This window comes from Mytilus trossulus, chromosome 4 (genome assembly GCF_036588685.1).
Source record: "Mytilus trossulus isolate FHL-02 chromosome 4, PNRI_Mtr1.1.1.hap1, whole genome shotgun sequence".
Classification (NCBI taxonomy): Eukaryota; Metazoa; Mollusca; class Bivalvia; order Mytilida; family Mytilidae; genus Mytilus; species Mytilus trossulus.
Window position 1 is genome coordinate 36,374,906 of NC_086376.1, and position 19,151 is coordinate 36,394,056.

The window sequence follows — 19,151 nt, forward strand, 5'->3', positions numbered from 1 at the left end:
ATTTGTCCGAATTTCAACCCATTATATACCTTTACTGGTACTTGTGCTATATTTGCTTTATGGAAAGAAATATAGATATATACATGTATGTATTGAAATTCTCAGTTTGAAGAATAGAAAAATAAGCATGCCTTCTTCTCCGCTCAGCAGAGGCTGTATTTTGCACTAGGAGTAAACGACTGAAAAAAAAGAAGTTGAAGCAACTACGTGCTCGGGCAGAACATTACGTTCCTGTAAATTGTTAACTTGTGAACTAGCGATCATACCACTGCGAGTACTCTCAGATCTGTTCATTGTGTCTTCTTGTGTCGGGATGTATAAGTACCCAGCCACGTCCACTTTTAATTTTTGTCTATCTGATGTATGTGCTTGTCCCAAGTCAGGAGCCTGTAATATAGTGGTTGTCGTTTGTGTATGTGTTACATATTTGTTTTTCGTTCATTATTTTACAGAAATAAGGCCGTTAGTTTTTTCGCTTGAATTGTTTTACATTGTCTTATCGGGGCCTTTTATAGCTGACTATATGCGGTATGGGCTTTGCTCATTGTTGAAGGCCGTACGGTGACCTATAATTGTTAATGTTTGTGTCATTTTGGTCTTTTGTGGATAGTTGTCTCATTGGCAATCATACTACATCTTCTTTTTTATAGTATTGTTTCGTCTTAGAGGCATGATTTTTTTTATTAGTTGTTAGTGCCTTTGAACTAGCTGTCAGATAACTGCGAGTGCTCTCATATCTGTTCATTGTGTCTTTTTGTGTCGGGATGTATTAGTACCCGGCCATGTCCACTTTTATTTTTTGTCTATCTCATGAGTTAAGCCGTTTTCAATAGATTTTTATAGTTTGTTTCTTATGTTGTACTGTTATACCACTGTCCCAGGTTAGGGGGATCCCGCTAACATGTTTAACCCGCCTGATTAATGATGTATGTGCCTGTCCCAACTCAGGAGCCTGTAATTAGTGGTTGTCGTTTGTTTATGTGTTACATATTTGTTTTTCGTTCATTTTTTTACATAAGTAAGGCCGTTAGGTTTCTCGTATGAATTGTTTTACATTGTCTTATAGGGGCCTTTTATAGCTGACTAGCGGTATGGGCTTTGCTAATTGTTGAAGGCCGTACGGTGACCTATAGTTGTTAATATTTGTGTCATTTTGGTTACTGTTGATTCATTAATATTCGTTGTATACCAATTTTCGTGGATTTAGTGGGTACAGGAGAACCACGAATTCAAATGTTCAACGAAATACAAATTTTGTAAAGGAATGAGTGTAGACTTTGCCAAAACCACGAAATTAAATATCCACGAATATGCTAGTTTTCCTCAAACCACGAAAATTGGTACCCACGAAAATAAATGAATCCACAGTATTTGTGGATAGTTGTCTCATTGGCAATCATACCACATCTTCTTTTTTTATATAGAATGTTAAAATTTGTATTTATTGGAAATGAATAAAGACTACACTTTACAAATTGTGTGTCCGAAACGCTTTTCTATGATTGCCGTCATAAACGCTCAAATCCAAATATTTTGAAGCCAAGGACGTATAAGTAAAACACACAAGAAGAGCACTTTGAATTAATAGGACCAAACTATACTAACTAATATCCAGCACAGGTCATGAGGAAGTTGGAATGTGACGGTGTAGTACAAATCAATTCAGGACAAAAACAGATAGTTTTCTTTGCACAATAAAAATATGATGTCCGCTCCAAGTACGAGGAATCAGATTTAAAGTTACGTGGTAACATATATTGACAAACCATAACATAGGCAACACGGATAGGCAGACACGTGCAAACTCACGAGGAGGTCCCTTAGTAAAGGTGCAACATGAAAAGTTTGTGCATTAACCACATATGAAGACCCTCAAGGGAAGCCCGAATTCCGTCCTCATAGCCCCCGTACATTGTAATCTGCCTCTTGAAGGTTATTGTATTTATAAACTCCAGTCATGCAACCCTTGTATTCTGATGAAAGATGAATATTCATATGACCTGAAGTTCATAACATGGAGAAGTATGTATCCCTCTGTTAACAACTGATATATTTTCATATGAAAAAAGATAAATATGCTAGTAAGTTGTTTCAACAACTTAGCTTATAACAAAGCTAAGTCATTATAACAACTTACAATAAAACTCCATCCTGACACTAGTCGGCTTCCGTACAACTCCAATCTTATATGACTTGGGATTGTATGTTTTCCTAATAATGGTACAGGGTTTCTGGTTTTCTTCCACCAATAAAAATTGACTGTTACGAAATAGGACAAAACTGCTGAGAGGAGCATTGAACACTAATCAATCAATCAAGACCTGCATTCAATGTAAGTTTTAATGTTATTGGCTCATAAGCTATTTCATGCTTTCATTATTTTTCCTAATATTAGGTTTCTTATGAAATGTTAAAAAATATCTAAGTAGTGCAATGAAATATGACACATTGGAAAAATAATTTTATTTTAATTTTATGTACAAAAATAGTATGTACATATAATAGTATGCAATATGATTGTCTTTCTATTATTGCTTTTGGTATCGTATAAATACATTCAATCTGCTTCATACTGGATATTTTATTATATATATGTTGGCCACTGCAATTTGGTCCTTGGACTGTGTTACAGCCAACTTTTGCCATTACTGCTAAAACTGACTAGGAACATTATACATGTACAGCGAAGCCAAGTCATAATTACACAAAGGATTAAACTAAGTATATCAAACTGTGTTGAAAATAACATACATGCACCAAAGATCGTCTTTTGAAAATATGAAACATGCATGTGTCACACAATTAGATTTTTTTTAAATTATCTTCATCCTTTTTCCTGCTACGTCAATTATATATGGAGGTATGCACCAAATATCTTCTTTTGAAAATATGAATTGTGTTTTTATCAAACAAACAGAATGTTGTTACTTTTTAGGAGTCTGTAGGATTGTTATTTTCGTCCATTTTTCTGCGATATCGTTTACTTCTGGCGTTTGATGTTTTTGGTTTTGGTGTATTTGGTGGCATAGGATTAAATTGTGCGGGTAACATAGGAATAGTTTGTGTCTTGATATTCGTTCCAGAGAGGACTTTTATAATTTGCCAATTTGAAGACAGAGTTTCTGTTGGTTGACTTTGGTTACCGTTCGTTATACAATCTGGAATAAGTTTTTTCACAAATGTTTTCATTGCTGATTTCAATGTACCACTATTTTCTCCTACACCTTGAAAATCACCTATTGTACTTTCTGAGCTCGAGCTTTGATTGTCATCTAAGGCATCACTTATGCTTTGAATGACTGCAATATGCTTATCATGCAGTTTCTTGAATACTTCTATCGCTTTGCTGTAACTCATATTTTCGATGACAGGAAACAGGTCTTTTTCTTGCACCTGATAAAACCCTATCAGTTCGTTATCATCCAGTTGGTGAAAGATGTCTTCAGTTGGATATTCATCACCCATTGCAATATCCATCATACTATGATATTGGTCTTGTGCTATGTTATTGACCGATTTTTCTCTTTCTGTCTGCTCTCTGATATTCTCAAAAATCTGCTCTGGTTCTGGTTTTGACAAAGGCATTGATTTCACAACTTTACTTTTATCTTTCTTTTCATTACTCATCTTTTTCAAATTTAGTGACCAAGTATGAATTTGATCTGGCGCTGGGTAGCTGTCCGGGATTTCTATATATGTTTGCTTTCTGGCATTCCTTTTTTGTGTTCCTTTGGCACAATATTTTTCAGTTACGATTTTGCATACTTTTTCACTTTTGCTTTTAGGTATATAGCAACTTTTATCAGATGCCTTATGTAGCCTGGAAAACCGGTACTTTCTCTCAGAGATGTAGCGATCTTTACTAGATGTCTTTTGCAGCCTTAAAGTTGGAAACTTATTCTCCCAGTTTACCCTTTTCAAAGCGAGTTCTGAGTTCATATCTAAAGCTCCACCGTTTGTTGTTGTCTCAGCAGTTTTCTGTGGAGCTGACATAGACGTTGATTGCGTTGGAATAACTTCACTTTTCTCTTTCTTTTCATTATCACTTTTGCTTTTAGGGATATAGCATTTTTTATCAGATAAAAGATGCAGTCTTGAAAATCGGTACTTCCTATTACTGGCGTAGTTAATTTTACGAGATGTTTTTTGCAGTCTAAAAGTTCTATACTGATTTTTCCACTCTGGCCTTATAGAACATAATTCTAGGCTCATATCAAAAATTTCATTGGAAGCTGTTGTCTCATCTGGTTGCTGTGGTGCTGGTTTGGACATTGATTCTGTTGACATATGTTTACTTGTATCTTTCTTTTCATCTCTGATCTTGTTTACAATTAATTTCTTTTTGGAGTTTTGTGGCAAGTGCTGCAATGGTGGAAGCAGTTTGTGAGTACCAGGGCGATTAGTGCAAGGGTGCTCTTGCATGCATGTTTGCACTTTGTCAGGTAACACTGGTGGTAGTTTAAGAGTAATTTCAGGTAGTTCTTTCGCGTATATCATCTTCTTGTTAGGTAACAATGGTTGTCGTTTTAGAGTCTCTGAGTATGACTCTTCCACGTATTTAATCTTCTTGTTTGTAAGCAGTAGTGGTAGTTTTACTGGAGAAGAGGGATACTTTTCCTCGTATTTCGTTTTCTCCTTATCTAGCATATGTGGCAGTTTTAGTGGAAGAGGAGTTTTCGATCTATTAGCATGCTTTTGGAGCTTGTTCCTTTGTGTCTCCTCCTTTTTAGAATGATTTTCAGTTTCCTTGCTTTCCATAGATAGTTGAAACATATTATACTCAACTTCAAGTTCATGATTCAGGAAACTCAGTTCTGACTCGGATCTACGCAATGTGCAGCAAGAGTCAACACACTCGCCTGTAATGCACTTGTCGGATTCTAGTATATTTTCATGAATTGGTGTCATCACGTGTGTTCTACCAGTTCTCCCAATATATAACGTGGTGTCATCAATAATGACAGCGTTGGCTTCGGTCATTTTTCTTTTATACTTGTTTAAGCTACCATTTGAAGACATCAGGAGTTCCTCGTTGAACAGTTGGTTATGTTCGCGTTTCACGTGAAGAAGGAATCTAGAAAATGGATTTTGAATTCTTGAGCGGTTGCTCCTTTCAATTGTTTTGTAAACATTTTTCAGGGTTTTCTGTTTATCAAGAAAAAACTGTTTCTGTGTCCTTAAGTAATGAAGCCTTTCTTTCATGGAGATTTGTAAATTGTGCATGCATCGCTTCACGACATGTCTGTCAGCCTCAATAAAATCGATCCATTGCTCTATTTCTTGCCTCAACCTATTCTCGGAAAGTTTGCTTGGTTGCATGTTTTGTAGCTTGTTGGAGGTTGTATGGATTGCTTCCTCTTTTTCTTGAATTAAACACTTCCAGTTGGCAAGCAATCTGAAATCATGTTTTATTTTCGTTCTTAATGTAATGTATAACGATTTGCTACATAAAATAGCGCTTCTTAAACATGATCCTAGTATATAACGTTATTGTCTCACATAAATCAGTTGTATATATAGAACTGGACTATTATGAATATCATAACACCAAAAAGTAGTGGCTAAATTTAAAAACAAAAAGTATGGGCATTTCTAATTTACGATTCTAAAGTAGCGATAATACAAAAACGAATGCCAAACCATTATATAATTTTACGTCTTTCTGTGCTAGAGGCATATATCAGTGTCTCTTTTTTAAGTTTTTGTAAATTTCATTTAGTTTGACATTTCATATCCGTTTTGTGAGGGTTTTGTTTGTCGAAGATATATCATTGTCGTAAGGATGTGGCATATGATTACGGTACATATTGCTGTACTTTATAGTTTGGGACTACTTTTTTGATATTGTCTCATATTCTGTATTTGTTTAAAGATAAACTAGACTTACTCATTCCCTGTCCTGTTTACGTATTCCACTGTGTCATACTCTATCTCGAATTTCTGGCTTCTTCTTGATCCGACTACAAAATACACAAAGCTTTGTATTAGTTAATGATGTGGTGTGATGATCTACATTAGACAATCCACATTTTGCATTCAGTCTGATCTATTGTCATCGTTTAATTCTGTTCGATTTTTCAATTTGAATAAATGAGTTGGGAATATATAATAATGAAATGATGAAATAGCATCAAAACGAAAATTAAGAAGAAAGAAAAGACATACAGAAGTCAAGTATATACAGTTTAAAGAATATAATTATGAACAATGTCAAGCTCCGAGAAGAAAAGTTGCTCACAAAAAAGATACGCTTAGAACTGTGATCAACACTTTTTCGAAAGGACAGAAACATGAAGTATAGATGACCATTACCTATTGCTAGGTTTTAGACATAGAACAGACATATCAGTGGTGGTTCGAAAAGAGGGGAGGGTACGGGAGTTTGAACCATCCCTTTTTTCGGCATTGGTCGTAAAATAAAAGGGAGTTCCAACCCTAGACCCTTCCCTTTTTGGAGCAGGTTAAAGGAACAGGGATGACACACTGCTGTTCTATAGTGTAATACTTTTCGTCCTTTCGAAAAGTTATGACTAATTGTATATTTTTTTTTAGGATAGCCAGATTTTAACTACTTTATCAAAATCAAAACACATAAACGCATCGGAATTCCGTTCTCGTCAAGCTCTCTCTAATTGTTTTCTAAACGAACCAATAGTATTCAATTAAAACAAATAGTCCGGTGTTAAACAAACCGATGAGGGAATAACACGCTACGGAGTGTCTCCTTAAACTTACTTTTTTCTGTTTTCTTCTTGTGCACAGTCTGCTTTGTAGGTGCTATATTTTCGACTTTCTCACTACAAAAAAAGAGAAAAAATAAGTTTAAGTTTTCACATTTTCTCAGAAAGAAAAGCAATCACCCGTATAAAGGAAAGATGTTTTGTATAACGGAGGCATTATGTTTTAATTTGGGGTCAAAATAGATTGTTTGCTGGACAAAAACGGAGATATAGTACCTCGTTGACAAATAGTTCAAGATTTCTTTACAGTACTTTATATTGCTTATCAGCCATGATTATATTACTTATTATGTTTTACCATAGTTTTATATAACCTACAATTTACACCGTATTGTTTTTTTCGTTTAAATCTTCTTCTTTTTTTTAAATCCCATCATTATATTAAGATCCAGTAGTAGTGGTTTCTGAATTTCAAATGTCACTTTGATTTAGTTGCGGTCAACGTTTAAAGCGCTGGGTTTGATTTTGATTTTTTTTTTACTAGAGGGGCATCCTTATGTTGCAATATTTTGATTCGTTTTCTAGCAAATGAGTTAACTTTAATCCAACTACCCTTGTTAGGCTGCATATGGTTCTATTTATACAAATTATAATGGTAATAAAGATTTAAACAAAACATTTCGAACATTAAGTACAGTTCTATATTTCTTTAATATACATACATTATTAAAATTAGCATAAATTAATGTTAGATATGCTTACCGATCCTTCTTTGTTCTTTCTCCCATAATTTTTCGTATTCACTGATTGAAATAATTCAATAATGGTTCTCTTCTTTTATAATCACTGCTTACTGCGACAGATGAAACTGTGTAGTGAAGGATGGGAGGTGCCGTCACTTTGACAACGTTTCTTCTCTTGTGACGTTACGCTACCGTCGCAGCCTTTACAATACATGCAATATTTCAACGCACACATTAGGTTTTACGTCTGTCAAGACAGTTTTGTAAATTATGTACAGTACTGCAAAAGTTTTCATCTACGGACAATCCACATATCATTAATATACAGAAGATACGAAAATCGGGCGCGGATTCAGACATTAGGAATGGGGGAATTCATCCCCGGACGACATAATTCATCCGCCAATAAAAATGAGCACTCACAAACCATAAGTCGATTAAAACAGACAATACCATGAACAAAAAGAAACCTACAAAAAATACAAATTAAAGTCGAAAACATTACAAAGAATGCTCAAGGAGCAGCCCGAATTCCACAAAATTTTAATTTGTGTCGTGGTATTACTTTTATTTTCATCGTATCCGAAATTTTATAAAGACGCACAAATTAACTGATTTGATTTCACACAACCGTTTTGATTTGATTTGATTTCTTTTACGTCTACAATGCTTTGTTTTCGTAGTTGGTTCGTTCGTTCGTTCGTCGGATGGTTGGTTCTTTGGTCGGTTCGTTCGTTGGATGATTGGTTCGTACGTTCGTTCGTTCGATCTTTGTTTGTTCGTTCCTTAAAAATTATGACCTCTTCATAAAAAAAAATGATCATTTAGTAGTAACCTATTATATTTAAGTACAGCACACGGTCATTTTTATATAAATTTCTTTCTTTCTTGTACAATTTATGTTGGCATGATACTTAAGCTCTAACGAGAGTATTGTACTTTATTATCATATGATGAAGTCATGATTTTTCGGTCAGTTTAATTGAGGTCTACGGCTGGCATGTCAGTAACTGCTAGTAGTCCTTTGTAATTGCAAGTAAATTCATGTTGGTCATTGTCATTTTGGTAAATTACTTCCGTAACATATTTTAACATCGGACTCAGACTTCATTTGAACTGAGTTTACTGTGCGTATGTCTGTGAGTTTGTTTATTCCGCATTGGCTAGAGGTACATGTATATGAGTGGGTTGAGATATCACAAAACCCGCATTTTTTACGCCTGTTCCAAGTCAGGGACTTCTTTCTATTGCTAGTCTTGTGTGGTTTTAGATTTTTGTTCATTTATTATTCCGGGTTAAAACTTTTGTGTTGCGTCCTTTTGGTGAAAAAAGTATAAATTATTTTGGGGGTAGGCTGTAGACTGCATCCGGATGCTTAATTTGCTCGCTGTATTGAAGACCCTTTGATGACCTTGGGCTTTTTTCTGCTCTTTTGTCGGGTTGTTGTCTCTTTGACACCTTACCGGTTTCCATTATCAATTCTATATAAGAAGATGTATGTCAATTAGACAATTAAACAATTGTGTAGGTCAACGAACAACCTTAAATAATGAGAGCAAACCCCAAGATATTAGAGGACCCGAAATGAAAAGTGCAAAATAAATTATAACTAAATAATCTAACTAAAGTTAAAGTTCTTTAAACGAAAGTTTATAAAATTTGTGAATATAAGCGAAAATTGTATTTTCATTTCTTGGAACTTTGATGATTGATCCGCCACTGAGTAGCCAAAAAATAACGTAGCTCTATGAAGCAGCTACCGATATCAGTGGCGGATCCAGAAATGTTCATAAGTGGGGGCCCTTTCAAGTCATGAGCCCCCTTCAGCCATGCTTCAGTGAATCCATATTTAAGCAACCCTGACATCCCCCAAATCCGCCTCTGGATATATAACGCAACCCTGGGACACTAACACTGATCAACACTAGTATGGTACTTTGTATCTATGACTTCTGATCTGTAATACCTGCTAATAAACACACGGGGTTCTGTGAATCACATTAGTTGTACAACCCTCCTTACTTGTGCCATATTATGGAACTTCTGTTCGCGAAAATTAATATTTTTATTATAAAGTATAGTAATCACATTTCATCACCCTAATGTATATCAATTTATGCATGTAAACTAATTTACACAACTTTCAGCATCTATAATTAATATCGATTCACCAATCGATCATATCTGGGTGTGCAGCATAATATATATAGCGTGCTTTGTATACATGTGCAAGAAACTTATAACACTCAATTTATGGCTGGTTGTTTCTATATTTGTGTTTAATGAATCAAATTAGTTTGTCTAGAAAGACTTTTAGCCAATACATAATTGCATAACATTTAAATGGGAATATATTTCAAAATTAATTGAGGATATTACCATCGAGAGCCTTCTAACACTGTCTGCAGGCCTATGTTAAAGTGACCTAATTAAAATCGATAAACCAATCAAAATCCGTATTCTTGATTTTGGATGTGTATTAAAAATTATGACTATAAACATGCTTTTAAAATGACTTTTTCAAAGTTAATACAACGATTCTGACCAAGTGGAATTCGTTAAACATAATATAAAGTGGTGACGGGACAATTCTACATAATACACACTTCGCAGGTAAAATCCAGGTAAGTTATCAATGTAAACAAATAAGATTATTATTATTTTAGTACAAACATCTAAAGGTGAGAGTCTCTTCTTTTTGTATATTCACCCCACATTTCGCATGTTTGTCCTGGTATAGATATTTACTTATTTCACAAGCGACCATTTTGGTCAACTGGATTAACAAACAAACAAAAGTTATGCACTAGTAATATGTTTTGTGTTTATGTATAGCCATGTAAAACTACTACCATTGATTTTAGTCGAGATCAAAAATGCGACTACCGTAAATATTAAATCAATAGAGTAAATTTATATTGATACACACAAAAGGTGGAATTCTCATATGGGATTGTTTTACAACTGTGATGTATGAAAGCTAAAACACGTGAGAAAAAAACTCTTGTGACTATTGGAAGCATTTGCTGAATCCTTAAAAGATGTACTTTTTATTGGATGCTCATTAAACTAGTCCCGACAACACAGCCAATCTCCGATCTACGTGCACTCAACTGTTGTTGATATAAGACATACACTTTCTCTAAGTCTATATATGTCTATTAACTATCTAGTATAAAAAAATTATATTATTTCCTACAATAATTCGGATTAAAAGGATGGTCCGTTGGCAGTGTTTAAAAAAAATGCCCTAGACAAAAAAGTCAACATATTTTATGTTTAACACCCTTCCCCCAAAAAGAATAATGTCTATCTATAGATCATGTTCATAAACATGCAAATCGAAATTACATGTAGGTATGTTGAAAACCAGACTAAGTATTAATCTTATAAATCAATAAAATGGTATTATATAGTGTGTAGTGTTTTAAATTTATGTCAGTGTATGAATTTACGTTTACTGTATTGAATGGTCTTTTAAATCGTATATTACAAACAATCCAGCTAAAGATGAACAGCATTTCTGTTCCCGATAACTATTGAACCACATATTACCACATCTTCTTTTTTATATTGAACAATTGTTATGGAAAAGATATCTGTAAGATACCAATGTACAATGTATTTCAAACTCGTTAGTTTATGAAAATCTGGGATCGTCATTGCAAAAGACCACAGCATTCAGAAAAACTAAAGACAGCAAAACCTAAGGTGATTTGAAGTGCCCCGGTAAGGTGGGCAAAATCTGCTAAATATGTTGTACCCGTTGTGTAGTTCTTACAGACTCGACAATAAGTTGTACTCGATGATGCTACAAACAAGGAAAAGTGGACAATTGGAACATATGGTATTAGTATACCGCAGATTTATATTTGTATTACCAATTGTTATACCCGTTCCTATAACCGGTAAAAAGAATGTGCTATAGTTTTTGACAATCACGAATACTTTTATTCAAACAATTTTTTTTAAGATGGTCGTCTTGTGTTGAAATTTGTTTCTGTCGAAAAAAAGTATTTACTAGTATAATATCCACCTCGATTATTTTCTGATTTCATTCTTTTCCATCTCGATCTTGTGATGATCTTATTTTTTTCTCTCAAGAGTTCTCTCATGAGTAAATGATAGAAAGATCACGAGGTGGAGGTATTATCCATGGTTAAATTTAATCCTCGACATTATATTTGAATAATATGTCTTATTCATATACATTATTTCCAGTCAAGAAGTGATGTTGACCGTTGTGTTCTGTAAATTATTGTTATTTACCTTTACCCAAGTTGTACGTCTGTCGTCTTTAAAGCAATGAGGTACCGTCAGCAACATTCACTCAAACTGTTGTTCGGTGGAACCAGTTTGTACACGGTTTGTTTCGAGCTATGATCGTTCCGAACTGAAGGTCTCATTGTGACTTTACATTGGCGGATCCAGATAACCTTTTATAAAGGTATGGAACTGACTGCCTTAAGACTGAGGTGGCCGCTACAGCCATGCTTCAGTAATTCATATATATATATATTATCAACCGAATCCCCCCCCCTTTTGATCAGCAGCTATGATAGATTTGACAATGTGTTAAAGAAACGTAACTTGGCCTTTGTTCATCAAGTGCATGTAATAACTTCTAACCTGAATTGATAAATAACTTGTTTCTTGTCTATTATTATGAGATTTTACTATTAAAAAATATATTTTCTTTACATGAATGCACACACAGTACATGTTTTATATATATATGTATACTATATCACATAAAAGTACATAATCCAGTGGACATTTTTATGTGAAGGTGTGTCACTTTTTTGCATGTGATTTAAATTTGTGTTTACGTCATCTCCTAAAACCAGAGGCTGAGTTTCTAAAAAAAAGTTGTATTCGTGATACCTTTTACACTCCATAAAGTTTTTAATGGATGACAAATACTTCAAATATTTGTAAGTCACATTATAAAAATTTAAACACAACCTTTTCATCCCATTTGGACCCCTTTCTGTCCCTTTCGTTCTCATTTTTTTTTTTTTTTTTTTTTATCTTTTTAGAATATTTTATATACTGACAAACATTTAGATCAGAGAAAATATGAGATTCGCTACTCGGTAAACTAATGAATCTAGATTCTTAGAAATGCTCTCGAGATCTTCTTTGTATTAAGTTATAAGTCTAGATTCTTAGAAATGCTCTCGAGATCTTCTTTGTATTAAGTTATAAGTCTCGGGATTTTCAGGTTTAAGCATTCAACAATTGTGCTGAACACATATGATGTTTTAAAAAGCACTAGGCATTCAGATGACCAAACCTTTCTAGCTTCTAAATACAATACATGTAAATCCTTCCATGCTGTAATAATGAAGGGGCATCGGATGGGTGTTGATCCCGAAATCTCGGGCTTAAAAGTGTGAAATCCCGACGTCCCGAATTTAAAGAAATTCAAATCTCGACATCTCGAAAACCGAAATAAGCCAGAATTCCCGGATCCTAGAAGGATCAATCCCGAAATCCCGAGCTTAAAAACACCCGATCCCTACGTTCTGAAAAAGGTCCTGCCCCGTCCCCCTTAATAATGACAAATCAATTTATCTTGATATAATACAAGTAAATGATTAATCTTACCATGACCAACGAAGAGAATAACAGACTACAAGTTAATGAGTTATATTAATAGAGGCATGGTTATATATTGCTTTTTAAAAGAATATTTTTTAACGGAACATGTCACAGGAATACATGGATTTTTATGAGGCTAGACTGAAGTATGATAGGTATCAGAAACTCTGATGCAAACTGGCGAAGATAAAAAAAAAATACACATACCGACCCCAACTGATAAATGTGCACATGTTATTTAGCTTTTTTCTTATATTGTTGTACATTCGTTTCAACTAATAGAAATGTAACTATCATTTCCTACTTTAAACGAACTTTTTAAACTTTAAACTCAACGCTGTCCAAACAAATGTCTTAATCAAAAGATGATAAATACTTTTAAATCAATATACCGACTTTTATTTCTAAATAAAATATATTTTATATCCTTGTGGGTTAATAACAGATAATGACGATAATATCCCCAGGGTGAAGTTAAAAGTAGAACTTCTAATAGTTAAGCGAGGGTAACACCTTTTTTATTTTGACACAATTTTGGCACACTTCTTTAGATCATGTCCCCTCAAGTCTTGTCCGCATTTTTACTGTATCATTTTATTTACATACTGGCAATTAAACCATCACTTTGATAGCGGGTTATGTGAAGAAGGGACCTATGTAATAAGCAAGGTGTATTTGGGAATAAAGGACACGAATTAAGGTAGGGTTGGTCATGAGCAAATTTGTTTTGAGATCGAATTAATGACTGAAAGTTTTTGTGGTTTTGTTGACCACAACGTTTACCCCTTCGCATGTATCATACTGATGATTTATAGGAATTAAGCCATTTGATTTAAATGAGTTCTTATATACATTTATACATGATTATTTAAAGGATGTGATAGAAATGTGAAAAACAATAATGTAATATAAATGGTCTTGTATATGTTTTTTTATATAAAGATAATTTTCTGTTGCTTTTTGTCTGAACATTTTGCAGGATTATTTGTTTGTCCATCGACCACCATTACAAAGAACTATGTAAAACGCACGCTTGTTTACAAGGTTTTAAAAATCTTAATAAGATATGCCTTCAACTATTATTATGTAATAATCTAGATACATGTACAAGCTTAACTGTATAGTATCGTAAAAATCGCCATAACGAACACGTGTTGTTTACATCAATTTCATAAAACAAAATGTAAACTATATTGTCTGAAACATTATTCAACATGCATTGCTCACCATAATTTTTGCAATAAAATACGATGTAAGATATGTATATACATAATGGCTTTGCGAACTTTTAGAATCGAGGGATGATGCTCGATGTGTATCCAAGGATAATTGTTTTTTCTATCCTACTTTGAGCGGGAACAGGATGATTTCGAAAATGAGATGAGAACGAACCAGTTTTTAAAAAAAGCCAAAAGCGACCACTCACTTTAGTTTGGAAGAATATGCTTTATTTTTAATTGGTTTTGAACAAGCTTTCATTATCTGCGATTACTCCTATATCTTGCATGTGTGTGCTCTGTATCGATCTATTGAGTTCAACTATTTGTAACTGATTGTTACATGCAGTTTGTAACTTCTTATGATATAGTATTACATCACTTTTCGGAGTTCCGAAGCTTTAGTGCTCACAAAGTGTCGTCGGTTCTTAATGTTATATTGATTTATGGCTTTAGTTTGGAATTGTTTTATTTATCGGATTTCGGGACCATTTATTGTTGTCAATGCTATATCATGGGTTTTCTGATTGTGTTATTTTTTCTTTTTGAATTGTAGTCAATAGTTGTCTGATGTCATCTTTTCCATTGCTTTCGTTTGGTCATAGTATTGTCTGCCATTTTTTTCAGCTTCCTTTTCGAATAAAAAGATGGATATGTTTTTACTTTTAAAATAGTTTTTTTGAACTATTAATTTATTTGATCATAAAACATCAAAACCATTTAATATATATATACATCTGTATAAAGTAAATACACATATACAATGAAAAACGTTTTGTTTATGAGGTTCAGGACAAAAGTCTGCATACTTTCTGCCCCGATTTGGGAGTGATGTCACAAGTTAAAACATTAATGTGCACGTATTTATACTTTAAATCTTATTAAATGTTAATCTTCCGTTGTCCAATCTGATACATTCATTGTATGAGTAATGTACGCCATTTAATAATGTCATATTTGTAACAAACCTTTGTTGTGTTCATATCTTACCCCGGAGCTTAGTTGTGGCCAGTTATTATGCCGTATAGGACGTACTATGATTTGTGGTAAGTCCCTTTAACATCAAAACGCATCTAGAATATTTTTACTTCGAAATATTGCAGAACTGTCTTTGTATTTATTTTCAAATTTAGCGTAAAATCTTAGTACTAAATTTCTTCAGCGATGTGACCTTGGCTTAGAATGTTCAAGGACAGGTTAAAGGATTGAACATTCCGAACTGAGACTATGTTACTATGTGAAACAACACAAAATGGCCGAATATTCACTGTATTTAAACTAAACTGTACAGATAGTATGGCCAAACTTTCAGCGTATCAAACCTCAACTAAACTTGTAATCCAGCACATAATGGCTGAACTTTCAGTGAAATAAAACTAAATTGAATTTATAATCCAGTAAATATGTCTCTGTCTGCTCTTTTTTCCATTCAGCATACGTCTGCTTACTTTCAGTTAATCGTTTTTGTTCTGTATTAATATTATAATCTGTGAATGTTTTGAACTTTGCTAAATTGCTTGAACATAATATATTAATAAGTAAAGTACAGAAAGATAGAAACTTCAAAATTAGTAAATTTCAGTAAATAAGAGTATTCCCAAATTTTAGAACTATAAACAATGCCCCACGCCTCACTTTGAATACAGACCTTTTTTCACTGAAACTGAAACATTGGAGGACGTTTTTCTATGCACAGACCCTAATAAATGAGTTCCTCTATTTCTTTGTCCATTTCTAATTTAAAATAGACTTTTGTAACACTTGTTTTTTGAAACTGTGTGAATATTGTTTGCCTGGGGTTAAACATCAAAACATATAATATTGTGAAAATCGAGACAGTTATTTTTCTCATTTGAATTTTTCATATTTTTCATGACGGGGCATTTTAATAGCCGACTATATACGGTATGGGTTTTCCTCATTGCTGAAGGCCGTACGGTTGCCTATGATTGCTTACATCTACTTTATTTGACCTTTGGTGGATAGCTGTCCCATTGGCAATCGTACCACATGTCCTTTATATTTTTATAGAGATGAATAACAGATATTTATAAACTTTTCTTTACAGGAGAGGACAAAATCCGGAGGACGAAATCGTCGAAGAAATGGGTGAAGAAGAAGATTTAGAAGAAATGCAGAAACTAGACGAGAAGTTGAAACAGTTTGAGGAAGATGAGTTAACCACTTACGGTAATTTGATAAAAATAAACTAAACTACAAACTAACCCCTATCTTATACAATGTAGTTAGTTTTAATAAAACAACGCCACATAATGTGAATGTGAAAAATCAGTACAACATAATTTAATTGTGAAAAATCAGTACAAGTATTCTTGTAGTAAGTCAAATTACATACGCCTATAACATCAAAAGAGAAGCAAATGTATTGATATACTATCAAACAGTTGTCAAGTAGGAAATATTAATTGTTAAGAAAGGACATTACATAATGGTCTGCAGTTGAATACCCATAATAGGTAGAATGTCAATACTATGTTGTAGCAATGGGAGAACAAATGATGAAGTGTTAAATGTTTTACATATATTTAGATAATGATCCTCCTCCAAAAAACAACAACAAAAAACCCAAAATACATAACAAAACAAAACAAAACAAAAACAACAAAAAATAACAGAAAATAACAGAAAATAACAGAAAAAAGAAAACCAAATGAAATTTGTTTGAAGTTACAAAAATGTAGCTGTGGATTACAATTACTACATTTTTCCTTTACAGGTTCTTCAGAAAATACACCAATTGACGACGATATCCCAAAGGCAACCCGAAAACGAAACATAGTTTTTGATGAAGAAAGATTTGAAGAAACTTTCTTAAAATGCATGATTTGTCGTGAAGTATACGATGAAGATGAAAAGGCACCGAAAATGTTGCCTTGTCATCATACATTTTGCCTCGATTGTTTGAATCAGATGTTCCGAGTCGAAGGCGAGTATCGACAGTCTTTAACATCTGCCTTTCGAAGTATGCCGATGGCAGTCAAAATTTGTTGCCCAACTTGCCGTGATGGATTAATATGTTCTGATCAAGACATTAAACGCCTTCCAAATGACACAACAATACTCGAGCTTCTAAATTACATAAAACTAACCGGGAAATCTGATGTCCAATATTGTTCAAAACACAAGATGCAACCTCTGAATTTTTTCTGCGAGCCTTGTATAACACCTGTTTGTTGTGATTGCACGGTGCTTGATCACAAAGAAAAGAATGGTCACATCGTAATGAACGTAGAAGAAGCTTTGAAAAAATACACACCAGTTTTGGATGAAACTATAACTGAAATGGACAAATCGATCAAAACCGTTGAAGAAAAGAAACAAGCACTTGAAAAGGCGGCAGAAAATATTGAACAAATTCAAAAAGAGCTTGCAGTCCAGGTCAGACAAACGTTTGATCGAATCAGAGATGCCATTGATGAACGTGAACGTGAACTTTTTAATATGTCAGAGCATGAAATAGATAAGAAACGAAACGAAATTGGCGATCAATTGGCTATTGTTCATGATCGAGAAGCTCTATTAGCAAAGGACAGGAACAATCTTAAAAGTGCAAAAGACACTAAAGATATAAGTGCCATGTTTACCCATCATCAGTCAGCCAGAGAGGCATTAGGGAGGAAGGTAGAAATCCCGGGACCTTCTCGTGCTACTAAAGACTTTGCTGTCAGTTTTCAGTTCAATAGTAGAGCAGAAAACAATATACGGTCAACTATAAGTGTATTCGGAGATGTCAGTTTCAAATAATCTTTGACAATATAAATTTTCAATGTATTATCATCGCAAAATGCTTTAAATTTGCCTATAGTCAATTAGTTTTTGAATATGTTTGATTCAGTGTTACAAAACGACACACATATTCTTTTTAGTTGCTATTAATGGCGTTTTTTTTTTTTGCTTAAAAAATACAAAAACGAACAAACTGTGGATTGGAGAGGTTTGGAGCAACGTAATGACATTTAATAGAACGGCTTTAATAATAGCATGTTAACTTCAACAATACTGTCTTCAATTTATTAAGGAATAGTAATACTACAAAAACAAGCGTGAACAATTTCTTTAATATGTGTAGTTGTATCCGAAGAATTTTATGAATCAATTTGAAATTTGTTTACTCTCTAGGAGTGTTGTAACAAAGTTTAACGGCCCACGTAAAAATTTAAATCTGCATGATATAAGATTATTATTCTTACTTATTACATGTATGTCAAGGGAAACTATTAGATACGCTTTATACCTTTAACTTATTATTTATTCATTCATATTTACGCATGGTCTCTTGCCGATATTTATTTATATATTAAAAAATCCATGAATTTTTCTTTATATATGGTGCGGATATGAAAACTTCTGTGAAGTAAAATGTTCATTCAAATTTTATAGTTTATTAGTTTCCAGTTGTGCCATTGTAAATATACTCCATACTTGAATATTTGATCTTCTGTAATAACATAACCCTGACCTAGATAGGGAGTCATGAGGTTCCTAACACAAATGTTAGGAGTCTTTCTTACTTCATTTTAAGCATATTTTGAAACTGGTACTTCAAGAGTTGTTGTAATTACATTTAATGTTCGCAATTGCAAGTTTTCTTTTACCTGAAAAAGGGTGTCGCACTCCCTTCGCGAGGCTTTGGGTTTGATGTTCACATATTTAACTTTTCCCGTCTTGCTGTGAAACCTATGCTGAAGAGGGCGTCAGTTTTTGCGGGATGTATGAATATACAGTCACCACCGGTCATAATGTGAGCGTTAACTTATTTAATAAGACAACCCACTTTGCACGTTAAAGAATGTTGGCTTGCATCAAATATTTGCGGAGTCCGAAGGTTAACGTTAGTAAGGCAAAATGTCTGCCCTATTCAAAATAACTTTTATTCCAGGGACAGT

General features: G+C 33.6%; 2 protein-coding genes across 5 annotated transcripts; one reads left to right on the forward strand and one right to left on the reverse strand.

Moving 5' to 3' along the window:
* Window positions 1–2,538: 2,538 nt before the first annotated feature.
* LOC134715221 (uncharacterized) lies at window positions 2,539–7,566 on the reverse strand. The gene is made up of 4 exons (XM_063577261.1): window positions 7,443–7,566; window positions 6,736–6,797; window positions 5,888–5,960; window positions 2,539–5,395 (listed from the first exon to the last, which is right to left on the reverse strand). The coding sequence occupies exons 1-4, from the start codon at window positions 7,466–7,468 to the stop codon at window positions 2,932–2,934; spliced, it is 2,625 nt and encodes an 874-aa protein (XP_063433331.1). The 5' UTR covers window positions 7,469–7,566; the 3' UTR covers window positions 2,539–2,931.
* Window positions 7,567–9,983: 2,417 nt separating this feature from the next.
* LOC134715222 (tripartite motif-containing protein 59-like) lies at window positions 9,984–18,638 on the forward strand. Of its 4 annotated transcripts, none has more exons than XM_063577263.1 (3): window positions 9,984–10,047; window positions 16,313–16,434; window positions 16,982–18,638. In XM_063577263.1, exons 2-3 carry the CDS (start codon window positions 16,350–16,352, stop codon window positions 18,007–18,009), a joined length of 1,113 nt encoding a protein of 370 aa, XP_063433333.1. In that variant the 5' UTR covers window positions 9,984–10,047; window positions 16,313–16,349; the 3' UTR covers window positions 18,010–18,638. The 4 variants fall into 4 exon arrangements, with proteins under 4 accessions (XP_063433333.1, XP_063433335.1, XP_063433334.1 ...); XM_063577265.1 differs by lacking the exon at window positions 9,984–10,047 and adding an exon at window positions 10,082–10,104; XM_063577264.1 differs by lacking the exon at window positions 9,984–10,047 and adding an exon at window positions 13,587–13,727.
* Window positions 18,639–19,151: the final 513 nt, after the last annotated feature.